At 43.9% G+C, this 27531-nt stretch overlaps 1 protein-coding gene across 1 annotated transcript in view; it reads left to right on the top strand.

Moving 5' to 3' along the window:
- Positions 1–27244, top strand: part of ROR1 (receptor tyrosine kinase like orphan receptor 1) — a 195101-nt gene extending 167857 nt beyond the window's left edge. The window contains exons 9-10 of the mRNA XM_049775459.1: positions 6072–6283; positions 25787–27244. Of these exons, the coding sequence (XP_049631416.1) occupies positions 6072–6283; positions 25787–27214 (1640 nt within the window). The 3' untranslated portion in view covers positions 27215–27244. The remainder of the gene's footprint in view (positions 1–6071; positions 6284–25786) is intronic.
- Positions 27245–27531: the final 287 nt, after the last annotated feature.

The raw sequence follows: 27531 nt of genomic DNA, 5'->3' as shown, positions 1-27531 counted from the left end.
CGAAATAAGTGTATTCTAGTCTAGATTTATCATAGGACTATGTTGTTTTCTATCACTGCCACATGACCACGCATTGTTCTGCCTGATTATTTCACTTGGCAAGCACATACGTGTGCATTTGCATATTTTGAGCGTAATCAAAAGGAGCCAAGTTTGGCTGTGTTTAAAAGATTTAGCTTCTTGAAGTTTGTTCTCCTGCATATATGCACAGGAGGATGGATTTGTCTTGGATCTGCCCCTGACAGTCAGCAGTATTCCAAGCTGAATAGTCTGAGTGGGAAGGGATAGAGTCAGAACAATCCTTGGTTTTCCCGACAAGTAAGACACCCTTTCTCCCCAAACTCTGGGCCCCCCTAACTGATGTGTGCTACAGAAATACCAGAAGAGCCACCTTCCTTTGGTAACTGTTTTCCTCATAATGGTTTCACTCAAAAGTCAAAAAAAGCAAGAGCAATTCTCCCACATGTCTCCACCACCTGCTTCCAGGGCCATGAAGAATCCAAAAGTGTTTTGTGTTAATAATAATCCTGCAGGGGCCGAAGAGATAGCATAGCGGTGGGGCTTTTGCCTTGCATGTGGCCAACGTGGGAGGAATCCAGGTTTGATTCCCGGCATCCAGTATGGGCCCCCAGCCTGCCAGGGATGATCTCTGAGTGCAGAGCCATGAGTAACCACTGAGCACTTCTGGGTGTGGCCCAAAAACCAATCAATCAATAAAATTTAAAAATTAAAAAAATAATCCTGCAGCTTACAGTGGTAGGACAGTGGGTGATCTGCCCAGATTCATTGAAGAGCAGTAGAGTTCTTGACTATCCAAGGAGAAGGCTAGGGCCATGCTCAGGAAGTCCCTGGAATACAGGACACAGTAGATAGAGTTGTGGGGCTTGCTTCTTAGTTGGGAATATTTAGAATTCCCAGACCCAGGCTTTTTTTTTTTTTTCTTTCTATTTTTTCTCCTAAAGAAAAGCGGTAAACATTGGTGCTGTAACAAGATTAGATATGTTCCTAATACTGCCCTGATTGTTCACAGTTCTGTGAATAGGCATTATCCTTCCCATTATTTACAATGGAGGGCTTGCCTACTGAGGTTCCAAGTTGATGAAGGTATTTTTTTGTTCTTTTTCATTTGGGGGAATTAGGTCATACCTAGCAGTGTTCAGGAGTCTCCTCAGTTCTGTGCTCAGCGGCCACTCTTGGTGGTTTCTCAGGAAACCCTTCGCAGTGGTGGGGATTAAACCACCACGCTTGGCCAAATGCAAGACAAGTGCCTTAACCCCTGTCTTGTCCAGCCCTGATAAAGGTTTTAGACTCAAAAAGGTTCATTGGCTCTGTCATTCTGTTAGATGGTTGCTCAAATACAGTATACTGTGTGTGTGTGTGTGTGTGTGTGTGTGTTCTATGTAGCACTAAAGGACCCTGTAGTAATACCCCTTTCAGACAATGACCTATCTCTGTCTACTCACCCACAGTGTAGACAGAAACTCACTCACACTTCCCTATTCCAGGCAGTGCTAAAGTATGCCTGGGACATAGCTTTGCCTACAAATGTTGTATGAAATGAGGACTTAAAAGGAGTATATTGGGGGTCTAGAGGCAGGGAGATGCTTCTGTGACTTAAAGGAACTTTTCTTCCACCTTTTCACACCTGTGGGCCAGCACTGTTCCCTCGACCAGCCATTGAAGAATGCTGCCACTGTCCCCTGCATACACAAGACTGCAAGTTCAATCCCCAGTGCCACCAAAAAACACCAGAACAATCTGCATAGTTCCATAGACTATATCCCTCTCCCAAGAGGGCTGGAGGTGGGGTGAAGGACAGTATCACTTTCAGTATTATTTTCAGATCTCCTCAACCTCCTATCCACAAAAACAGCTATCCTTCCTGAGAAACTAGGTTCAGAACATAGTTTTCATGGAAAACTGTCCTTTTATTTCATCTATTTTATTTTATCAGTAACCAGAGTGGATCCTTTCCCAACTCTTCTTAACTCTTCTTTGGAGGAGCACTGTCCCAATACACAAGTTGTGGCTCTTTCCAGCTTCTTATGTTGTGTCTGTTTCTCTGGAGAGACGCATATGTGATTAATTACTGAATCATCAGTTCCTAGTGAAGCTGAGTGCAGAGGAAAGTGCTCTGGTAGTCTGTATAAAGGGAATTCTTGTCTCCTCATCTTTTTTTTCATACCTCCATTGTGACTCGCTGCACCATATATTTCTCTCATTTTTTGCCTTTCTCATTGGACCATGAACTCCTGGGCAGCAAAGCCTACATTGCATTTAATTCTCTCTTTCCAGCACGGTAAAGAGTGTTTAGCAATAGTAGCTTTTGTTTATGGACTCCCAGAGTGAGTGGGAGGAGTGAATGAAGACATAGCTGATGCTTTTAAGTAAATAATTATCTTGCAGCTTTGTATCAACTTGTACCTTCTCTGGGTTTTCTTTTGGAGGGGGTCCATGTCCAGAGATGCTTGGCATTCACTCCTGGCTCTGCACTCAGGAATTACTCCTGGCAGGCTTGGGGTGCAAGGGTTCAAACCTGGATTGGCCACGTGCAAGGCAAACACTCTACTAGCTGTGCTATCACTCTGCCCCTTTTCTGAATTTTCTTAAAGTACAGTAACTTGTATGGTCTTTAGTAATCAGTCCATTTTATTCTGTAACCCGTCTAGTTACTATCCCATAATTTTTGTATCACCAGCCCAAGAATTCATTCATGATCATTTATACCCAGAGTACTTAGTTTTAATGGTCAAGATAACCTGATTTTTAAAAAGTATGCTTCATACTTCTGTATGTATTATATTTTCCCAAGTAATGGTCCAGCGAATGTATAAGATTTCAAAATTCACTTCAAAATATCAGACTCATAATTACTGAAATATTTCATCCATATGAAACCAGTTAGGAGGCATTCTTGGATTTTCGCAAAGTGTCACTGGGCAGTGATGATGCTGTGCTAGTGGGGACCAGAGACATCATCCAAAGCCGAGACTTCCCTTGCATGGAGAAGGAACGGAAATGACCAGCATGTCCAAGGTCACAGCGCTCAGCCAACACTGATCAGGCCTGAATGCAGGCCCCTGTGTTCTCAGTGGCTTTGAGGCTTCTGGCACTAGAATTCTCTACAGAGATTAATTCTGGGACCAGAATTTTGTTGGGGGGGGGTTGTATTTTTGTTTTGTTTTGTTTTGATTTTATTTGTTTGGGTTTTTTTTTTTTTTAGGGAGGTCAGGCCATATAAATACCTTGGCCGTATTCAGGGGTTACTCTTGGCTCTGCACTCAGGAATTCTGGCAGGCTCGGGGAACCATATAGGATGCCGGGGATCGAATCCTGGTTGGTTGTTATATTGCTGTGCCAATCTTAAGACCAGGCTTTTTTTTTTTAAATAAAATTAATCATTTGATTGAACACCCTAAGATACAGAGTTATAAAGTTGTTCATGATTGAATTTCAGTCATACAATGTCTAACACTCTTCACCAGTGCACATTTCTTGTCACCAATGTCCCAATTTCCCTCCTCCTCTCCCACTTGCATTTTGCCCTGCCTGGCTCTATGGCAGACATTTTTCTTGTCTGCCTTTCTCTCTCTCTTCCTTTTTTCTTTTTAAATACTGTGATTTGCAGTACTGTTACTGAGGGTTATCATGCATATCACTTTACCTTCCTTCAGCATCCAGTTCTTGTCCAGAGTGATCATTTCCAACTACCATTGTCATAGTGGTCCCTTTTCTGCTCTAACTGACCTCTCCTGCTCTGTGGCAAGCTTCCTACCATGGACTGGAACTCCTGGCCTCATCTCCATTGTCTTATTGTCATACTATCTTGATTTTTTTAATATCCCACAAATGGGTATGATCATTCAATGTTTATCCCTCGCTCTCTGACTCATTTTGCTCAACATATATCCATCCAATTATAAGCAAATTTCATGACTTCACTTTCCTCACAACTGCATAGTATTCCATTGTAGCCCCACCAGGATTCATTATGGAGCTGGAATCTGCACAAACATGTTTTTATTTGAGGGCCATAACCAGCAGTGTTCAGGGACTGCTCCTGATTTTGTGCTATTAGAAAGCCCAGGAAACCATATGGGGTGCCAAGGATCAAACCCAGCTACATAGAGAGCCAGTACCTCACCCTCTGTACTATCTCTTAGCCCCTCTGGAAGTAGATTCTGGACCCTGCAGTCCTGACTCTGAATGTTCAAAGCAGTTCCAACTAGGGAGCACCATATGAGTTTGGAGCACCATGTGGAAGTGGATCTGGGCTGGCAACCAGGGTAATAGGAATCATCAGATTCACTTTCATTTGCTTTTGCATTCAGTATAGACAGTGGTGGACTTCAAACACAGGTCCCTAGACCTGCACTGAGCCACATGTAAAGGGAGGAGGGAGACTTCCATAATACAATCCACTCACATGGCATTTGAGGGTGTTAGACAAAGTTAACCCTGAAGAGGCCACCTCCTTGGGGACCCCAGGAGTCAAAGCTTCCTATAGTTCTTCCACAACCTTTAAACATTCAAACTTGAAACTTCCAAATGCGAATTCTTTAAATAATAAAGAGGTCCTTTAGGGGGCCGGGCGGTGGCGCTAAAGGTAAGGTGCCTGCCTTGCCTGCGCTAGCCTCGGACGGACCGCGGTTCGATCCCCCGGCGTCCCATATGGTCCCCCAAGCCAGGGGCAACTTCTGAGCGCATAGCCAGGAGTAACCCCTGAGCATTACCGGGTGTGGCCCAAAAACCAAAAAAAAAAAAAAAAAAAAAAAGAGGTCCTTTAGATGGAGCCTTATGAAGATGGAGGCCTTTGTCCTTTAGCCCCGGCCACATGACTCCATCCCCCATTAACCGGTGGATTTGCAAGTTCAGGTGGCGGCAAGAAGGCAATCCACTCACAGCAGGCTTCAGGAAATATCAGCTTTGTTCATGCCCTAGCCAACCTGTGTGGCCTCTATATTATAACCATTTATGCATGCTATTCTTAGCTTGCCCTGCATCTTAGCTTCCATTCAGCTATCTCTCCTCTGACCTCCATTCAGGTAAATCTCCTTTGGCCCCTTAGGCCAAACCTTTTATAATCTCCCCAAGACCCCTTCCAGGAATGGGAGGTAGTTACATGTAAATCCGGGGTGGAGTCACAAGTTCTAGTAAAGATTTGCTAGAAAAAGGTCATTGTAGTTGTTTGTTTGTTTGTTTGGGGGGTTTAAGGCCACACCTGGTAGCGCTAGGGGTTACTTCTGGCTCTGCACTCAGAAATCACTCTTGGCAGGCTCAGGGACCATATGGGCTCTGGGGATCGAATCTGTATCCATTCCAGGTTGGCTGTGTGCAAGGCAAATGCCCTACCACTGTGCTATCACAGCAACCCCTAAGGTTATTGTAGTTGTGTGTGTGTGTGTGTGTGTGTGTGTGTGTGTATGTGTGTATTTGTGTGTGAAGCAAGATAACTTTACCCAAACTTACTTAGAAAGATGTGAAGGGAGAGAAAAGGAGAATACAGGCTTCTCTAAAGTCGAAATAGGCAAATAAACAAAAACAGAGAGACAGGCAAGCAAGATGCTTGTTCAAGAAAGAACATGAGGGGCCGGACGGTGGCGCTAAAGGTAAGGTGCCTGCCTTGCCTGCGCTAGCCTTGGACGGACCGAGGTTCGATCCCCCGGTGTCCCATATGGTCCCCCAAGCCAGGAGCAACTTCTGAGCACATAGCCAGGAGTAACCCCTGAGCATTACCGGGTGTGGCCCCCCCCCAAAAGAAAGAAAGAAAGAAAGAAAGAAAGAAAGAAAGAAAGAAAGAAAGAAAGAAAGAAAGAAAGAAAGAAAGAAAGAAAGAAAGAAAGAAAGAAAGAAAGAAAGAAAGAAAGAAAGAAAGAAAGAACATGAGCTTGAAGAGCAAACCATAGAAACAAATTGGAATAAGCAAAGGTCCTTTCCCCTTCACTCAGCAGAGGAGAGGGGCAAAGAGTCCAGAAAACCAAAGTAGGACTTGTCACACTTGGCGCTGGTGGGGTGTCCTGTACGCCACTGGCATTAATCTCACATGGGTCTTTTTCCATCTCTGCATCCAGATTCAAAGGATTCCAAGGAAAAGAATAAGATGGAAATCCTGTACATTCTGGTGCCCAGCGTCGCCATCCCCTTGGCCATTGCTTTGCTTTTCTTTTTCATCTGCGTCTGCCGAAACAACCAGAAATCGGCATCCCCGCCAGTCCAGAGACAGCCCAAGCATGTCCGAGGCCAGAACGTGGAGATGTCTATGCTGAATGCCTACAAACCCAAGGTAACAACCATCTTGGCAGCATTTCTGTGAGCTGCATGATAGTAGCCTCATTTATAAGTGGGACTTATTATAAGTGGAACTTTCTGTAGATTTGCTCAAAGAAGGTCGATTTTCAGGGAATGCTGTGTAATGGAAATTGATTTTTTTTATGCTGAATGGAACGAGGGTAAGGGGCAGGAGGGAGGGGTTGTTGAAAGGGCCAGCAATGGGACAGATAACTTTGGGATCCTCTGTCTATGGGAATCTCGCCCAGCCCCTCAGGACTGGAAGGGGAGTTCTGCTTCACAGTTTCAAGGAAGGAGATTTCAGAGACCAGAGAGATAGTCCTGGGGAAGGTGGTTGCCTTGTCTATGTCTGGTTGGATCCCAAGCAGTATATCCTGAACTCAGAGTCAGGAATCAATCAGTCATCACTGAGCCCTGCTAGGTGCTGCCCCCCCCAAAAAAAAAAAGAAAGAGAAAAAGGAAAGCAAAGAAGGAATGTTTTTATTCCTTCCCCACTTTCTGTGAGATGAATAGATAAGCATGTACACACAGTGAGAAAGAGACAAAGAAATGCAATATAGTTCCCTAACTTCACTGGCCCAATCCTCCATTTATGGTTCAGAGTGTATACTTACCACTATGTCCATTTAAAAGTTTGGGGAAGAGTACAATGGGTAGGGCATTTGTCTTGCCTACTGTCAACCTCAGTTCGATCCTTAGCATCCCTTGTGGTCCCCTGAGCCTACCAGGAATGATCCCTGAGCAAAGAGCCAGGAGTCAAGTGGGTGTGGATCAACCATAAAAATATAAAAGTTGGGACCCGGCCTGGAGTGATAGCACAGCTGATCCAGGACCAAAGGTGGTTGGTTCAAATCCCGGTGTCCCATATGGTCCCCCGTGCCTGCCAGGAGCTATTTCTGAGCAGAGTAACCCCTGAGCATAACCGGGTGTGGCCCCCCCAAAAAAAAACAAAGACAAAAAACAATAAATAAATAAAATAAATAAAAGTTTATGTTGGGAGCTTTTATCTCTAATTAAAAATTCTTTCTTTTTTTTTTTGGTTTTTAGTTTTGGGGCCACACCCATTGATGTTCAGAGGTTACTCCTGGCTATGTGCTCAGAAATCACTCCTGGCTTGGGGGACCATATGGGACACCAGTGATCTAAAAATTCTTTCCCTGGGGGCTGAAGAGATAGCACAGTGGTAGGGCATTTGCCTTGCACATGCTGACCCAGGATGGGCCTAGGTTCGATTCCTGGCATCCCATATGGTCCCCTGAGCCTGCCAGGAGTGATTTCTGAGTGCCATTGGGTGTGGCCCAAAAACCAAAAAAAAAAAAAAATTATTTCTGTACCTAACTTTGTCTCTGACTTGAGTAAACTGGATTTTCTCAGACAACTCATTGTCTTTTTTTGTTTGTTTGTTTTTGAGCCACATTTGGCAGCACTCAGGACTCAGGTCGTGCTCCTGATTCTGCGTTCAGAGATCACTCTTGACATGCTCAGGTGACCCTATGTAGTATTAAGGAATAAAAACAAATCAGACATGTGCCAAGCAAATGTCCTACCCATTGTACTATCTCTCCAGCCCTCATTGGCTTTCTGATGCTGTTTGTGAATATGGCTGCCTAGGTAGTAACCAGGCTCTGTGCTCATGATTTGTTCCCAAGAAGCATAGCCAGCCTGCACTCTCAGAAGTCTGTTTTTTTTATTTATTTATTTATTTATTTATTTATTTATTTATTTATTTATTTTTATTTTTTTTATTTAAACACCATGATCACAAACATGACTGTAGTTGGGTTTTAGTCATAATTGTGATTCTGACTTCACCTTTTCCTTCTTCCCTGAATCAGCCTAATCCTTCTCAATCCCCTCCCCCCCCCCCCCCCCCCCATATTTCAACATTTGGATTGCTCAAGGTCCCAGCAAGGACCCTGGGGTCACTGACCTTCTCTTTCATGAAGCAAGTGTCATTTTAGATCTCAAAGAAAGCAGGACAGCTCAGCAACTCAGCACCTCGGTCCTAGGCTTCTAAGCCAAGAGAGTTCACTGAAGGGGAGGGAGGAAAAAAAAAAGAGAGAGAGAGAGAGTTCACTGAAGCCATTTTGGATTCTTGCATCCAAAAGGTTGACTTTGCTTTTTGTTCCAGCAAGGAGCACTTGGCATTGTCCAAAAGACATTTGCCTCCTGTGGGGATGAGTGGCCACTTTTTTCATTTGAACCTCCCAGATAGGAGCTCTGTTGCTTTTAAGGTGGTTTTAGGAAAAAATTGTCATTACACTCAAACTCACTCATTCTTTTGTTGTTGTTGTTGTTGTTGTTGTTTAAATCACTGTGAGATACAGAGTTCAAAAGTTATTGAGAGCTGAGTTTCAGGCAAACAATATTCCAGCACCCAGCCCTTCACCAGTGTTGATTTCCAGCCATCTCTCCCATCTCTCTCTCTCTCTCTCTCTCTCTCTCTCTCTCTCTCTCTCTCTCTCTCTCTCTCTCTCTCTCTCTCTCTCTCTCCCTCCCTCCCTCCCTCCCTCCCTCCCTCCCTCCCTCCCTCTCCCCCCCTCCCCTCCCTCCTGGGTAGGTGGTTGCTACATATTGACATTCCTGGGTGGGCCACTGGCAGCTGGGCCTCACAGGCCCCTGTGAGCCTTGCAGCAATGGGCCCTGGCAGCCTTGGGCTTCTGCAATGAAGGACTTTGTAATTCACAATGGTTTCAATAAAATAAGGTTTGGAATAGCACAGTGGTTAGGACATTTGACCTGTATGAGTCTGACCTAAGTCAGACTCCAGCACCTCATTGTAGAGTTACATATTAATTACTGAGTCCTGGATGGTGGTAGATGATGGTGAGATGGAGGGTGAGGCCTTTCTCCTCCAGCCCAGAGCCTGCAACCCCTTCCAGCCGGTGGGTCTGCAGGTTCAGTGTAGCAGTGAGGAAATGATCCACAGCAGTCATGAAGTTTCAGGAAACAAGGTTTTATTAATAGACCCTAGCCACCATGTGTGGCTTCTAAGCTAAACCTTTTAAGCAGGCTCCATACGCAGCCCTGCAAATAAACCTGTTTCTTATCCCTCCATGCTGCCAACTTTACAGCTGCTTCTTACTTCCTTCTTGCTCACTCTCTTAGACCCCTGAGGCAACCATTTTATTAGCAACCACAGACCCCCTCCCAGAAGTGGGCAGGTCTGACTATCAGGCAATATTAGCATTTAGCCTAGGGTGGAGTATGGTCTCCTGAGCCTCATCAGGAGTGATCCCTGAGTGAGAAGCCAGGAGTAAACCTTGATCCCTACTAAATGTGACCCAAAACAAAAATTCAGTGACTGTACCATTTTAAAAAGTAATAAATAATAATAAATAAAAGTCTGTCTTAAGTAAAACCCTTTGCTTAAGTGAGATTTTCTATCATTAAAAAAATGATAGAAAGGTAAGAGATAGTTCAGCAGGTCAGGCTCTTGGCAGGTACACAGCTAACCTGGATTTGATCCCTGTCACCCCACTGTGATCCAGGAGTGATCTCTGAGCACAGAGGTATTATTAAGCTGTGAACACAGCTGAGTGTGACCCAAAAACAAGACAAAATATACCCTCCAAAAATTTTTTTTGAAAAGGGGGGGTGGGAGCAGTGGTGCAGAGCATAAGATGTCTGCCTTGCCCACTCTAGCCTAGGATGGACATCTCCAGCATCTCATATGGTCCCCCAAGCTGGGAGGGAGCAACTTCTGAGCTCATAGCCAGGAGTAAACCCTGAGCATCACCAGGTGTAGCCCAAAACCAAAATAAAATAAAATCCCCTACAGAGCCTGGAGAGATAGTACAGCAGGTAAGGCACTTGTTTTGCAGGCAGCCAACCTGGATTTGACCTGTCCCCTGAGTTCTGCCAAGCTTTGAGCACCTCCAGGTGTGACCTCCAAAAACAAACAACAAAAAATAAACTCTTGCAGTAAGGCACTTGTCTTACTTATGGCCAACCAGGCTTTATCCCTGGTGCTATATATGCTTCTATGAGCACTATCAGGAGTGATCCCTGAGCAAAGCTAGGTGTCAGCATGGAACACTGCCAGATGTGGTCCCAAACTCAAACCTTACAGACCCTGAAATGCATGGAGATCACATAGTCTAAAGAAGATAGAAGTGGAAGAATACCTCTTTTGACACCCTAGCTTCGCTATAGACACCTGACAGATTGTAGTGCTTTGTGGAACACTGCATTCAGCCTGTATACAGGCAAAAAAAAAAAAAAAAAAAAAAAAAAAACCAACAACAACAAAAAAAAAAACCCAGGCTTTCCCATTTTTCGTTCCATTGTCTTTGTTCTGTGAGAACTTTGCCTGTGGCATCTGTGTACATGATGGGAAGTCGCAACACCAGTGTGAGATCCACAGTAGCCGCCCTCTGGGAGAGTTGAGTTCACCTCAGCTGTGGTAGAAATGTTGGGAAGAAAACTTTCCATGGGGAAATGATTTTGCTTACTAGTAGCCCCATCCAGCTCCTCCATTGTATTTTGTGTGGAGGTCCTTTTACTCTGCTGAGTAGCCAACAGGCTCAAGGTTCTTGATGAATGACACCCTGGACTAAACCCAAGTTGACTGCATACAAGGCAGATGCCCTATCTGCTATGCTGTCTCTCTGGTCTCGGCAGTTCTGTTCGTTGTGTTCCAATTTGTCAACCAGGGCCATAAAATTTCACAAAGCCTGATGTGAAATTTGGGCAATTTATGAAATGTTGGCAATGATAATGATTGGGGGTGGGGAACAGCCTGTCCAGGTGTGAGTCACTATTGGTCTACATCATGTTGATGTGTTAGTGTATTTCCCTTCTCACTCCTGTTATGAGTGGGAGATGTTGTTTATCACTGTTGAAGACTTAAATCCCTCTCATACATCCCTGTGAGTGAGCCAGTCACCTGAGTTCACAGTGAACTACTGAATGGAACAAACAGGAGGGTGCAAACTTTCAGTTCTTGCGGTAGAAACAACAGTAGGACACTTGCCTCAAATGCAGCTGACCCAGATTTAATCTCGGGCATCCCATATGAATGATCCCTCAAGCCTCACCAGGTAAGCACCCATCCCCCAACATTTTTAGCTCTAGTGCTTGCTTGATCCTTGGACTTTTCAGTGAACAAATCCCACTGTAAAAGTAAAGGAAGCAATTGGACCACACAACTCCACTTAGTCAGTTCAAGTACAGTATTAACTAATGGCCTGCATTGCCCTGGCTTATGGCAAATTCCCATGTGTCAGAGGCCATCATAATGGGTGTGCCCATTCTGCTAGGTATTTGGAACATTTGATTGAACTAATAATATCTCCATCCACCATGGCAAAAGAAATATATACAAAATATCGCGTGACCACTTTTCCCAAAGAATCAGTAAACATCATTTTCATCATTTTCAAATCATTCCTGAAGCGTATCTTGTAAAATATCCCAATGCCATGATTTCTCCCAGGCAAAGCGTAGATTTTAGCCTTACACAGTTCCAGAGCAATACTGATTCTTCCCCCACCCCCACCCCAAAACCAGGCATGGCTCCATTGATCAGTTTGAGAAGAGGAAAGAAAACACCAGAAACAAATGCTAACTTTTCTCCCCCTTCCTCTCCTAAGAGATTTGGCTCCACTCACATAGGAGTGATCCTGCTGTTTGTTTTGGTTCTTACTGAGTGCGTTTCCTGGAAGAAACACAAAGGACTCGATAGACCTTCAAGAAAACTCTTCTGTAAACAGCCAGTCTCTAAAATTGCTTAGAAAGGCTGTGGATGTGTAAATAGCACGTGTGCCTATAAAATCGAAGAGGAAAAGATACCGTAAGAAAGCTAGAGAAACAAGTCTTGAAAACTAATCCACTAGTAGGGCCAGCGCCAAAGGTTGTTTGGGAGGGCTGGAAGGAGAAAGGAATGAAGGACGGAAGCTGGTCTGCTTGGCCAGTTCAAAAGTCAAGAGGCTCTTGGGTTCTTACTGGGCCAAAGGAATGTGCCCTCTGGGTTGAAGGTATCAGTTTCCATCTCTCTCCACTTGCTGAGCTGCTCAAATCTCCCCCAAGTGTTTAGATTCTGAAGGAGAGGCCCGGTGGGGGGTTGGGGCTCGGGTGTTGAGCAAGCCTTTCTCTCAGGACAACCAACTCTACACACGGCTATTGGACCTGGCCTGAGTGAGTCCCCAGCGCCATGATGGTATTTTAGAAGTTTAAACTTTTTGTGAGGCCTTGTTTCCTTCTGGTGGGTGGGAGATAGAATGGAAGTCTTGAACCCTAGGGAATGAGTCCACTCTTCCCTGGATCTCCTCCCTATGCTGCTCTCAGCCCCTCAAGTCAGTGTTTCTCAGCTTCCACAGCTCTTCAGAGAAAGGGAACAGTGCTCCTAATCCAGCTATTTGTTTATCTGTGCCTCCTTTTTGTTCAGCTGAAGACTCTTAAGACAGTTGACTATATAAAAGTTATCTGCACTCATTTCCAACTCTGGTATCTGCCGAGGACACCCAATGATGGAGGGAACCAAGTCACATTTTTTCCTCTGCCCTGTTGTCAATTTTAAACCTAACGGGGTGTTTTTGTTTTGTTTTCTTTCCTTTTTTTTTTGGATTTCGGGTCATATTCAGCAGTGCTCAGGGGTTACTCCTGGCTGGCTCCACGCTCAGAAATCGCTCCTGGCAGGCACAGGGGACCATATGGGATGCCGGGATTTGAACCAATGCCTTTCTGCATGAAAAATAAACACCTTACCTCCATGCTATCTCTCTGGCATCCAGTTTTGTTTTCTTTTTAAGAAAACATGAAAAACTGGAAATGAAGCTCTTCAAGAAACCTGGAAATGCTCTAACTTCCCTTCTCCCTGATTCTTTTCTTTCCCTTCCTCTAACACTTCTCCCATCTTCTCTGTGTGTCCCCAAAATGTTCCCTGTTTAAAAATCAGAGTAGACTTTTCCATGGGAAAAAAAATTGTGGATTTGGGGGAGGGGCACTTCAAAAACACAGATAAGCCATTCTATCCATCAGGCTGACAGAGAGGAGAAGGTGGAAGAGTTAAGAATGAGGGGGCTTGAGGGTTTGACTAAGCCTATGAATCAAACTTCAGTGGCTCATCAAAGGAACATTTTGGGAGATGCAGGGATGCCAGGCTCTCCATTCACCTTCTCTCCCACTAGTCTTTCTGTTTCTTCACCTCCACGCAAATTAACTCTCCTTTTCCTTCCCAGCCCAGAGTTGCTGAATGTACTAACACTTGATTCTTCTCTCTGAGTCGTCCCCTTTTAATATCAAATTACTTCCATCCCTGAGAGAGACTTGCTCTGGTCTAAATGCTCCTTGGAATGCCCTCTGTGCTTTTCACAGGTCACGCTATCTGTGGTGCAAACATGTCCTCAGCAACTTTGCCCCTTGTGTCTAAAAGCCTCTGCAGGCTCCTGAATGCCACCATTCTTTGCATGACCCTCAATGTCATGTAACATGGCCCTCTGGATCATGTGATGTGGTCCTCTAGGTCATTGTAACTGACTCCTGTGGCCTTCTCTATTTCTCCCTCTTTTATTTCTCTGTAGCTTTAATTTTCTTTGCCACCATCTTGAAATACTTTTGGCTTCCCTCCTCCCTCCTCCTGTGTCCAGTGCTAGCGCTTTTCATTTCCTGAGTGGGCACAACGTCAAATATGCAACAGCCTCTTCTTCCCTCTGCATTTGCATTGATTCATCCTTTGGCATCACAGTTGCTCCCACAGGACATAATGACTCTCCTGTCTGGAAGGATCCATCTCAGAATATGCAATTCTTAGCCCAGTTCTCAAGAATCCACATTCTTTGGGCCTGGCTTAGCTTTCCAGTCACATATTTTTCAGAGACGATTTCTGGGGGACAGTGATGTACTTTAAAGGCAAGGTTTAAGAGACAGGGAAGGGGGTGAAGCAATAGTACAGTAGATAAGTAGGGTACTTGCTTTTCCATGTTGCTAACCTTGATTCAGTCCCCAGTATCCTTGAGTGCAGAACTAGAAGTAACTCCAAAGCTTCACTGGATGTGGTCCCAAAATAAAGTTAAAATAGAGGCAGAGGACGAGATGCTTGCTGATCTTGGCTCTTCTATTTATTGGTTATGAGATCTTGAGCAAGTCATCTGTATCTTTGTTTTCTCACAAGAATAAAAGTAGCTTTGGCTGGCACATTCTCACAGGCACTCAGTTGCTAAAAGTTATTACTTTTGTTAGAGTGCATGGACAACCACAGCCTTCTCATTAATTCTCAAATGCTGTGCTGCAGAAAATATGCATGAGAAAGAAGGTATAGTCTGTTCTTCACTGTTAAGTGAGGTGAGGAGAAGGCAAGAGAAGGACAGCTAACATCAGAGAGGTGGCATTTTGCATGGTTCTGGCTTCCATGTGTCCATCCATTTGACACGAGCTTTCCTACTTCACATCCTATTGACACCCCCTTAAGAAGATCCAGATGGTGGACAGAGTTGAGAGTGACCAGTATGAAGTCTGTCCAAGTAGAAGTCTGAGTTTAAAAGCCTCATTTTCAGGGCTGGAGCAGTGGCGCAGCGGTAGGATATTTGCCTTACATGTGGCTGACATAGGACGGACAGATGGCAGTTCGATCACCCGGCATCTCATATGGTCCCCCAAGCCAGGAGTGATTTCTGAGCACAGAGCCAGGAGTAATCCCTGAGAGTTACTGGGTGTGGCCCCAAAACAAACAACAACAACAACAAAAAACCACCTCAGCTTCAACATATGTAGAAGTTGTCTTTCTTGGATAGAGGATCATCAGAAGGTATATTTTACACAGGAATGACAAGTAAGCTAAATTACTGCACAAGTTTATTCCAATGGAACATTTATAAAATCCCTATGAAGTAGATACTATTTTGAGTCTGATTAAGGAGGTGAGAAATCTGAGGTTTTGTTTATTTTCAGCCAAGAAAAAGTTATTCATTGACTTTACAATGTTATTCAACACACAACTAATCCTGGTCACCACCAGATATTCTGTTTTTTTTTGTTTTTGTTTTTCGTTTTTTTTTTTTTTTTTGGTTTTTGGGCCACACCCGTTTGACGCTCAGGGGTTACTCCTGGCTATGCGCTCAGAAATCGCCCCTGGCTTGGGGGGACCATATAGGATGCAGGGGGATCAAACCGAGGTCCGTCCTACGCTAGCGCTTGCAAGGCAGACACCTTACCTCTAATGGCACCTTCCCGGTCCCACCACCAGATATTCTGAATGGCTCCAGAAAGGGATGTGATGTGGGAAAGAATAGATTCTGAAATCCACTCACTTCCAGAGAGGTGCTGTTGAACTTGAAGTGAATGTGGCTGGGGGAGCTGTGGGGTGTGTGTGTGTGTGTGTGTGTGTGTGTGTGTGTGTGTGTGTGTGTGTGTGTGCACGCATGTGTGCGCACGTGAAGTGAATGCTTCTTCCAGAACTGAATTGTTGTCTTTGAAAATGCCATTGTAATTCCACCAGCATGTAGTCCATTTTGCAATTCTAGTGCAGTTGGCCTAAGAACCAATGAATTGTGCCAAACAGGAAAGGAGGAAAGGGAAGGTGGCTTTGGAGTGAAGTGGAGTCAGTTTACTGTCAGTCCTCAGTGAAGAAATTTTAAGGCTGCTGCTCTCCAGGGCTTTTGTGTTTGGGCAATGGCTGCTATTAAATGTCCCACAGGACTAATAGGAACCATGAGGGTTGACCAGGGGATGGTGGAGACTTGCTCTGAGAACACCTATGCTGCAGTGCTCCACACCTAATTATCTGATCAGAGTAGGGTCTTTTTGTTGGTTCAGTGAAAACTTACCCCGTTTTCCTCCAAAATTTCGAACTTTACATCCAGACAGAGCCATCTTTATATTTTGGCATTGTCAACTTAAATGCTATGTCACTTTAAACAAGCCTGCTCATCGGTAAATGCTTTACTTTCTTGGCCCATCAAATGGAAATATAGTGGTATACAAATTTCATAGGATTGTGGTATGGGGTTGCAAAGCACTTAGAAAGCAGGCAAGGAGATGCAGGAATTGTCATTTGGAAGAGAAACTCTGGAGTATGGATTTGTAACCTACCAGCTATGGAAACCGATCTATTCCTAAGATAAAAGGAGAATAGTCAAGAGTGGCCAATCTCATGGGATATGAGGATAAAAGGAGTTGCTTTGTATAAAGCACATGGAGCATGAGTACCCACATATTATAAGATATGGAAACAATTTAAGTGTCTAAAACAGTAGTGTGTTATATACCTGGTGTATTATGCAGCTCTAAGAAAAGATAACTGAAATGAAGGTAGGGCACTTGCCTTGCTTGCAGCCAACTTGGCCAATCAGGGTCCAATACCCAAGATCCCTTATGGTTTCCCGAGCACCAGTAGGAGTAATTCCTGAATACAGAGCCACGTGTGACCCATGAGCATTGTCAGGTGTGGCCCATACATAAAATAAAAAGGGAAAGATAAGGGGCCGGAGAGATAGCATGGAAGTAAGGCCTTTGCCTCTCATGCAAAAGGATGGTGGTTCGAATCTCGGCATCCCATACAGTCCTCCGAGCCTGCCAGGAGCGATTTCTGAGCGTCGAGCCAGGAGCGACCCCTGAGCACTGCCCGGTGTGATCCAAAAACAAAAACAAAAAGGAAAAGATAAAATCCTGTAATTTGCAGCGACATGAATGGAACTAGAGTGTGTCGTGCTGAGCCAAGTGAGTCAGAAAAAGAGGGACAGATACAGAATGCTCTCTTTCCTTTGTCAGATAAAAAGAAACAGAACAACAATGGCCAGAGACAATAGAACATAAGAACTAGTCTATAGAACTGAGCTTACTAAGGGTAGGAGACAGAAGGTGGATGGAAGGAACCTTGAGACCAGAGTGGAGTCCATTATATGCATGAAATGACCATGAACTGTATCAAAACATGGTGCTTTGAATTAAAAAATAAATCCCAGCCAACAACAAATGAAACAGCCTGATTAAAGGGTCTGATTTGGCCCAAGTTCTTTTGAAACTTAAGTTTCAGTTGCCAATAACCCATGACACTCAGTGAGAACTACCTGTGGTTATCTGATCCAGAAGACCATCTTTGATCATTCCCATGGTTCTCAAAGTGAATCCTCCATCCTGGAGCTTCATCATCCCGTGGGAACTTGTCAGTTAGCAATGCAGAGTGATCTGCATCTAAAATCAGACACTCAGACACTGGGGCCTTCTCCTATGCCTGGTCTGCCAGAGACTGAGATGTTCAGTATCTGACGTTTAGAGATCAAGTCATGCCCTCTAGAGTACAGCTGACAGGCACAAGTGTGCTTCATAAAAAAAGAACCTGGCACTCTCCTATTAGGACTCATAAATACCTCCTCTTTCAGTGGGGTCAAGGTCTGTCTCATTGTTTTTGTTTAGGGGCTGAGGATAGTGCCACAGCATAGAACCCAGTCTTCTGCAGATACTCAGATCTCGCTGGAATCACAAAAGTCTTCAGTCAAAGGGGCCTGTGCTGACGGGCTTGGGAAAGGAAACTGTGGGTGTGGCGTTGGTTGTGAGATTATGAACCCTATCTTTCTCTGCACCTGCTTTGGAAGCATCTTTCTGTCCCAAAGAGTTGTCCTAAATTCTTTTTCTTCCCTGCCTCAGATGTTTCTGCCTTTTATCTGTTTCTCCTGTTCATTAGAACGCATTATCAATGCAATATAATCAGAGTTTGTTCAGGTGAGAAGTCCAAAGTTACTCTAGGGCAGTGATGGCTAACCTTTTTGAGCCCACGTGCCCAAACTGCCGCACAAAACCAAATCATTTCCTCAAAAGTGCAAGCACATCAATTAAACCTTAATAACAAGATTTTAGTATTTAAAAACTATTTGGCACGTGCACTTATCTTAATTGTGGACTTTCTCGCATGCCAGCTGCAAGGCCTTTGCATGCCACCACTGGCACATGTGCCATAGGTTCACCATTGGGCTCTCGGGGAATTCATGCTGCTTACCAAAAAAAAGTTGGTGGTGATTTCACAATCCTGATCTCATTTCCTGTGGTCCTGACAAATATAAGTGAAACAGGAAATGCCTACTTAGCACTTAACTTTGTCCCTTAGAAGTCTGTCACCTGAGTGATTTACTACCTCAAGTGTGATTTCCCAAAGGCAGGAGATGAGGTCACACTATCTAGTCTCCTGACCCATCTGCCCCCTACACAGTTACCAAAGTTAAAACCAACCCCATGGATCATTGTGCCTTCATCTAAAGCATCTACACCAAGTATCCATCACTCAGGTGGAAAAACACCAACCACAACATCACCTGGCCTCACTCACCACAGTGAGACAATACTACAGTCCTCACGTCTCAACACTTCCCATCTGAAATCTTCTGTCTCTTTCTGGGAGAAGTTCATTTAAAACCAAGTAGAGTTTGCTTTTCAAAAATGGCTAAAGGAAGAGGTATCAACTTCTGCATCAACTCTCATTCCTCTCCCCTCCACCCCAAATTATATAATTTTCAAACCACCCCAAGGCAGATGTGTGTTTACTTTGAGGAGTAAAAATGTTAACATTTTAAAAAAAATGTTAACATTTAAACTGAAAGGCTGTTTCAGTTTTAAGGTACTTAATTGCCTTACAGCATATAATAAACGGAGCCCATCTTGTCATTCAACTAATGGAGGGAATGATAAAGAGATAACAGCCTGGAACCCCATTCACTCCAGTGTTCCTTTGTACTTGGTTTACTTTGGCACCCAGCCTCCTGTGTATTTTACACTTCCTTACATTTTGTACATCCCTGTATGACAAATACTTGTCAAACAAAAACTAAACAGATTTATAACCCCTTCACTCGAAATGAGCCAAAATTGAACTGCCAAAACTTTATGACTTCATTTTCTTTCATAGTTTTCCACTACATTGGTTCAAACAGACAACCCCCCCTCGAGGTCAAGCAGAGGTCATTTCACTTTCATTACTAAAATATAATTTACAATATGCCAGACCTAAACAAGTTTAGCCTAAAGGGTTTGTATAATGTAAACCATCTGTTCCTCCACAATACAGCTCATTTCCTGCCGTCACCGAACAGTCTCCCGACTGCTGCTTTAAGGGTTTTTATGATTTTTTAACTAGTTCAGGATTTATGTAAAATTTGAAAATGAGTCTGTAGTTAAGACTCATTTGTACCAAGTAACTTGAGCATTTAAAAAATGCAAATCACTGTGTAAATGGTTCCCCTGAAACCAAACTCCGAGGAGAGCTTTTTTTATGCTGCAGGTGTTCCTAGCACCATGTCTGTGAACTCAGCCATTTCTGCGCGTCTTTTCAGAGCCATTCCAGGTGGTTCTGGATAAATTGGAAGAACTCACTCCCTCCTTCTGTAGACGGGAGGAAATGGGACAGGGTTCAGCAGGTACAGACAAGTGGAGAATATAGTCTCTTTGAGGCCATAATGGACCCTTTGCTGTAGCTCCTTAGGGATAAAGGACAGTTCAAATTCCAGAGTGTCCACACACCTTGTGGACTTCCCTTGTGTTAGGGCCTCAGCTAAGCCTTCTGAGACACCCCATTTCAGACTTGCTTTGGGGTCAGAGGGTTGTTGGTTTCAAACAGAAAGGTGTAGTGCAAGCATTAGGCCTATATACGCAATGAAGTCAAACCTCTAAGGGCTGTTGCTTTCTCTAACCCACTTTCTGCTCTAGAAATGAATGCCAAGTGATGGCGTTCTCCTTCCAAAGGCAAGTTCAACACATTAGTTTACCTCAGTGGAGTGGAACGCAACTAGTCTTCTTAGCTGTGACACTCTAGGGACCTATGTCAAGTCCACTGCCAAGGTCCTGTCTGCCTTCACCTCTTCTCTCCCAGGGCCTTGAAGTCAGGGCTACTGATTCTTTTCTGTCTCCCACCTCCACTCTTTCATGGGAGTTCTTGTTCCCTTCCAGAATCTTCTGGGAGCAGGCCACACCCAGTCAGCCTCCCACCAGTGCCTTTTTCAACACATTTTTTTAAGGTAACCAACAACTGTAAGAGAACCAAAAAAAAAAAGCTTAATGGCAGGAAATGTAACATATGCTCTAAACAAAGAAGATTGCTTGAAGTACTTAAGGCAGTAAATGGATTTAAATCATTTGCATGTCTTCAGCTCCCTGAATTACTTCTCTAACTAGGACAATAAGATGGCTTTCAAGAGCATTTATTAAGTGGAAATGACTTTCATATATTATCACATGGAATCCCAAGTATAACTATGAAAGCTAGGTATTATATTATTTCACAGATTGGGAAATAGTAGATACCCATAAAATTGGAGATCCTATGGGGCTTGGTGATGTTTAGTGAGCCATGTGGTGCTGTGAATTGAACCCCAGGGCTGGTTGCATGCAAAGGAAGCCCAATATCCCCTCTAGTATCTCTGTGGCACTTCAAGTTTTTTGTATTAAGTTTATTGATGTTTGTTAAGTGCTTTGAATAGTATCTGCACATAATAAGCATCATATGAAATTAACTATTACTGCCTAAAACCAATAGTCTAAGATGTGAATTTAGGTTTACAAGTACATAATGCCTTTATGACTTGAATTTTGCACCAGGAGTAGGGAGAGAAAGAGAGAGAAGCAGGATGTATAATCCCTTGTATTTGTCTAATATTCCTGCAGTTAACTTTGAAATCTCATTCCTTCCCTCTTCCTTCTCTATCACCAACTAGCCTATCCAGTCTCAGTCTTTGTCAGCTTCCAGAAGTAGCTCAAAAAAAGTAAGACCATTTGAAGAAACCTCCCAGGAGCTGCACAAGTGGAGATCAGGCAGAGTTCAGATGGACATCCCAGTCTTTTTTAAATATCTTTTGCTTTGAAGGGTAGATCTAATAAATAGAACAGTATATAGTTATAAGAAAGCAAGATGACACATTCTATGTATGAATACAGAAAAATCCCTGAAATCTTATTGCTGCGTTAAAAATAAAATTCAAGAGAGTCTCAGGGATAGATCAAGAATAGATCACTTGCCTTGCATGTATGAAACCTAGGTTGAATTCCCTGGCACACAGACACTTGTTGGGGGGGGTGTGTGTTTGTTTTTGCTTTTTTTTTTTTTTTAATTGTTAATATTGTCACTTGGCTCAAAAATGTAAACATGTAGAAAACCTTGAATTTTAAAAATTTCTCCTGGGTACAACTGGTAGGGTACTCGCCTTTCATGCAGCCAACCCAAGTTTGATCCCAGGCACCCCATATAGTCCAAAAAACCCTACACACAAGTGATCCCTGAGAACAGAGCCTAAAGGCAATACAAGATAAAACTCCTGCCTTGCCTGCAGCTGCAGTAACCCCAGCCCCGGTTTGAATCCCCTAGCACTGCTTACGATCCCTGAGCACTGCTGCTGGTTGTGGTCCTAAAACAATCAGATAAGATAAAATAAATTCTCTCCTTCTCCTGTGGTCAGCCCCAAATCTCTGCACTAACCACTACAGTACCTGACTCTCCTTTTGTATTTCTTTGTGCCTATGTCAATAAAGACTTGGGGATACCATCCTGTTTCTTCCTCTTACCCACAAAAGCAGCCTATAAGGCATTAACTGTTCCTATGGAATATTTTACAATGACAGAAGTTGCACATTTTAGTTAGCTGTGGTGATCACACACATTGGTTTGTGGTGTGTTGGAGATCCTATGCTTTGTCGTGGCACTAGGAATCTCAAGCAGTAAAGCTTCCAAGATCATACTTGGCATGAAGGATGGTACCTGGGATTGGATTTGTGTCCTGGTTTCTAAGGCAGGTACTCAATGCAGGTAAACTTTCCTTGGGCCTCTTATTCTGACTTTTTTGGGGGGAGGGAAGTGGTCACACTCGGCAGTGCTCAGGGGTTACTCCTGGCTCTACGCTCAGAAGTCAGACTGCTCCTGGCAGTCTTGGGAGACCACATGGGATGCTGGGATTCAAACTACTGTCTGTCTGCATGCAAGGCAAACACCCTACCTCCGTGCTCTCTCTCCAGCCCCTTATTTTGGATTTATATTTTTGATTTTTGGGTCACACCGGGTGGCGCTCAGGGGTTACTCCTGGCTCTATGCTCAGAAATTGTTCCTGGTAGGCTCGGTAAGATCACATGAGATACCGAAACTCTAACCACCATCCTTCTGCATGTGAGGCAGACGCCCTACCTCCATGCTATCTTTCTGGCCCTTATTTTGGATTGTTAACTTAGCAATCAGATCTTCAAAATTTTTATCAAGACAGAAATATCTGCATTCAGTTTTACAACTCTCTAGTATTTTATTTGCTAGATCAGCCATAATTTACATAATCAGTATATCTAGATTGGCATTGGGTCATTTTTTATTGTTTTACTACAAATACTTCAATAATTGGGCTAGATCAATAAACTTCCATTATTTTACTGAAATAAACATTTCACTATTTGAGATGATTCTTTAATATTTTGTAGGAGTATATTTCCTATAAGACATTTTCAAATATTAATTCCACAAAAGCTGGTCTAATGAATAAATGAGATATTTATCATGAGAGCTATAATTTGTGTAAAAAAATTAATTAATGCTTTGGAAACCTCCATTCCATTTGTTCCTTTGAAGTGGGTATTTTTCTGTAAGTTCAAGTATACTTACCATTGGGTTACTGAGATTTTTATCCTGGGATTTTATATCAGCCTACAACAAAACAGATCATTCTTGGATTTTTCTAATTAGTAAAGTGTGGATCAGAAAAAAGTCATCATTGATTTTATTTTTGTCTTTTTTAAAACACATTTATAAACTGTGGTTTTTAAACTCTGTACAGAAAGCTTTGCAATTTTGTCAACTTCAGTGAAGATAGTGGACAGCGTATCTTATCCAAAATATAAAAACTTAAAGTACAGGGATTACTTTTAAAATTACAGTTTATGTTCAAATGCATTGCTTTCATGATTTTTTCCTCACTAATGAGATTAAATGTCAACTAGATTTGAAGCTATTTTTAATAATAGTTAAAAACATGTGACTATAAATATTTACCATCAAGATCAAATGTCACAGTTTCATTCTTAATTTTATTGTGAGCTTAAATATACTTTCTCCTGTTTGTTTTACAATCAGTCTTTAAACAAGCCACTTGTAAAGTAGTGGGGATATTGGTTGGCATGAAGAATAATGTCTTCCCTCAAGAAATAAAAATTCTATGGAGAGGACAAAATACGGCAACAGAAAGGCACATGCAAGGCAATATCTCTAGCTCCAGTTAAAATATGTAAAGAATAGTAGCTCAAGATCTAATAGTTCATACCATATGCCAGACACCATGCAGGGGGTTTTATATTTGCATACTCAAATTTTATAAGGTTGGACCAGCAAGATAGCAGAGGAGTTAAGGCACTTGCTTTGCATATGACGAACACCAGTTCAATTTCCAGCACTGCATATGTTCCCCTGAACACTGCCAGGAGTAGCTCCTGAACACCACTGGGTATAGGCCCAATAACTTCCTCCCCAAATTTTTTATATAAGGGACTGAGAGATAGTTCAAAGAAGTGGAGCATGTGTTTACCATGTGCAAGGTCTAGAGCTTTAATGCCAATATTCATGGCCTCCTAGAGCACCACTGGGTATAGCCCTGAAGGCCTCAAATGCTGCTGGGCCCACTGCATTATCAAGCCTGAGCATGGAACCATCGGACCTTCATGGCCAGATCACAAGAAGTGATTTCTGAGTCCCCCAGACTGCAGGAAAGGCCCCTCCCCAAACAGAAAAAAATTAATAAAAATGTATCAGAATCCAATGAGATAAATGCAGTTGTTTTCAGTCATTACTGTCCCATTTTATAGATGGGACTCCAACTTTAAGTTGGAGCCAGATTTGATCTGTCCAGGATGACCATGCTGTTGGGAAATGCAAAAGGCAGGATTCAAACTTGGGGTATCTGGCTATGGGTATCACACAAGGAGATCATCAGCTCCATTGTCTCCTGCATACAGTGATACTCAAAGCAAAGGGGGTTAGTTGGGGGATCCAGGGAAGGTCTTTGAGTAAACAAGAATGCTCAGTAGAGAGAAGACACCCCAAACCTCCTTCCTTTCTTGTGATCAACTCATTTTAGTTTCTTTGATTTTGAACATAGTAAATGTTCTCCAAATAGGATGGTATTAAAGGGAAAGGGGGAAGGCAAGAATACACTCAGTGTTTGGGGATAGATGATGAGTCAGTCCTGTGGACACAAATGGGCTCCCTTGAGGGAGGGACAGAAGAAAGAGGCTCTGAGACCCATTATCACAGTGCCAGGCTGAGAGTTAAGGCTGTCTCAAACTATGCAGTTCTTCTCTCATTCACAGTCACCCCGGCCCCTGGGCTCTGTTCTCGAACATTCTGATGCCTAGGGTCTGAGCTTTGGGTGCTGGTCTGTGTGCTGCTGGCACTGACTCTGGCTGAGCAGCAGGGCTTGGCAGAAACAGTGGCCCCAGATTGGAGTTGGGGTGTGAATAGCAGGGGCACAAAAATGACAGATTTTATTAACCATGGCATCTATGGGCTGTAATAGAGAAGATTGTCACTTTGGTGGCAGATATGGCAAGGTAATATTTTGTACCTTAAACACCTAAACAGTCATACTCTTATAAATCACTGACACCCCAATAAAAGAGACATTTAAAAATCAATGTTAGGGCCAGAGTGATAGCATAGCAGTAGAGCGTTTGCCTTGCACACGCTGACCTGGGACGAACCCAAGTTTGATCCCCGACATTCCATATGGCCCCTAACCTGTCAGGAGCAATTTTTGAGCACAGAGCCAGAAGTAATCCCTGAGCACCAATGGGTATGGCCCAAAAACCAAAAAGAAAATAAATAAAATAAAATTCAACATTAAGTGTAATTTTTATTCTTATAAGCCTTGTGATTACTCTACCTTTTTTATTTTTTGTTTAATTTGGCATTGTCCATTTGACTCATTTCTTCTTTTACTGTTAAGTGTCATTCAAAAAGAAATTTTAAATAATAACCCATGTTTGTTTAAAAATAAAAACTGGACTGGAAAGAGCACAGGGGTATTGCTCTATTGCAGTTGAACCTGGCATCTCAAAAGGTCCTTGGAACACTACCAAGGAATGAATACTGCTTGTACACTGCCAGGTGTAGCCCCCAAACAAAAGCAAAAACAGAACACCTATAAAAAGAACATAAAAATCATGACGAGAAAAACAAAACATACGGATGGCAATTACTTTAAGTTGGAGCCAGCAATTAATTAAAGGCTTGGAAGAGATCAAAGGATGGGTGCACGCCTTTGCTTGCAGGAGCCCTGGGCTTGATTCAGGTATAGTTTGGTCCACTGAATAACATGGGAGCAGTGGTGCCAGTCTGCCAGGTATTACCCAAATCCCCCATCAAAAAAAAAAACAACTTGAGAGAGTGAAGAGATATTACAAGGGTGATTACTTTGTACAACGCTGACCTGGGTTTGATCCTTGGCACTGCATATGGTTCCTTGGGCACAGAGCCAGGAAGCCAGAGCCAGTGTGGCTTGAAAAGGCTAAAAGAAAAGAAACATCTTAAACCCTCTTCCTTTCTTTCCCACAGAGCAAAGCCAAAGAGCTGCCCCTTTCTGCTGTACGTTTCATGGAAGAATTGGGCGAATGTGCCTTTGGGAAGATCTATAAGGGCCATCTCTATCTCCCAGGCATGGACCACGCTCAGTTGGTGGCGATCAAGACCCTGAAAGACTGTAACAACCCGCAGCAATGGACAGAATTTCAGCAGGAAGCCTCGTTGATGGCGGAGCTCCACCACCCCAATATTGTCTGCCTGTTGGGTGCTGTCACCCAGGAGCAACCCGTGTGCATGTTGTTTGAGTATATGAATCAGGGTGACTTGCACGAGTTTCTTATCATGCGCTCCCCACATTCCGACGTGGGCTGCAGCAGTGATGAAGATGGGACCGTGAAATCCAGCCTGGACCACGGAGATTTCCTCCACATCGCCATCCAGATAGCAGCGGGCATGGAATATCTGTCCAGTCACTTCTTCGTGCACAAGGACCTGGCCGCTCGCAATATCCTGATAGGAGAGCAGTTGCATGTCAAGATCTCCGACCTGGGCATATCCCGAGAGATTTACTCTGCCGACTATTACCGGGTGCAGACCAAGTCCTTGCTTCCCATTCGTTGGATGGCCCCAGAGGCCATCCTATATGGCAAATTCTCCTCCGACTCCGACATCTGGTCCTTTGGGGTGGTATTGTGGGAGATCTTCAGCTTCGGCCTGCAGCCCTATTATGGATTCAGCAACCAAGAAGTGATCGAGATGGTGAGGAAGCGACAGCTGCTACCTTGCTCAGAAGATTGCCCTCCTCGTATGTATGGTCTCATGACCGAATGCTGGAATGAGATCCCGGCTCGCAGACCCCGCTTCAAAGACATTCACCTTCGCCTGCGCTCCTGGGAAGGCCTTTCCAGCCATACCAGCTCCACCACACCATCAGGGGGCAATGCCACCACGCAGACCACCTCCCTCAGTGCCAGTCCCGTGAGTAACCTCAGTAACCCTCGCTACCCCAACTACATGTTCCCCGGCCAGGCCATTCCAGCCCAGGGCCAGATTGCTGGTTTCATCGGTGCCCCCATTCCGCAGAACCAACGCTTCATCCCCATCAATGGGTACCCCATTCCTCCAGGATATGCCGCCTTCCCAGCAGCACACTATCAGCCTCCGGGGCCTCCCCGAGTTATCCAGCATTGTCCACCCCCCAAGAGTCGCTCCCCTAGCAGTGCCAGTGGTTCCACCAGCACGGGCCATGTCACCAGCTTGCCCTCGTCAGGCTCCAATCAGGAAGCTAATATTCCTTTGCTTCCACATATGTCGATGCCAAACCATCCCGGAGGAATGGGCATCACCGTGTTCGGCAACAAATCACAAAAGCCCTACAAAATAGACTCGAAGCAGCCCTCTTTGCTAGGAGACTCCAATATCCATGGACATACCGAATCCATGATTTCTGCAGAACTGTAACCAGTGCTTCTCCTGGCCTGGAAACTTGTCTGCAGGAGAAGCCAGCATAGCCCTGGAGAAATTGATGCGTTGAAATGGTTTTCATTCAAGTGAGGTTTCAAGAGGAGCAGACTTTGACTTTGCAACAGGTACCTTCTGTGAAGTGTAGCTGGGTCTTGCCTCGAGCAGGGCAGGCACCCAGCCTGGCAAAAAGAAAAAGAAAAAGAAGAAAAGAAAAAGCCAAACCATTGTGGGATTAATCTTTGTCTGGATGTATGCTCTGGCCATGGGAGGGGGTTTCTGTCTAGTTTCAGATACTGGCCTGGAAGAGAAAGAAC

This window comes from Suncus etruscus, chromosome 6 (genome assembly GCF_024139225.1).
Source record: "Suncus etruscus isolate mSunEtr1 chromosome 6, mSunEtr1.pri.cur, whole genome shotgun sequence".
In the NCBI taxonomy this organism is placed as follows: Eukaryota; Metazoa; Chordata; class Mammalia; order Eulipotyphla; family Soricidae; genus Suncus; species Suncus etruscus.
The sequence above is the reverse complement of the archived record's forward strand: the minus strand, read 5'-3'. Positions and strand labels throughout refer to the sequence as shown.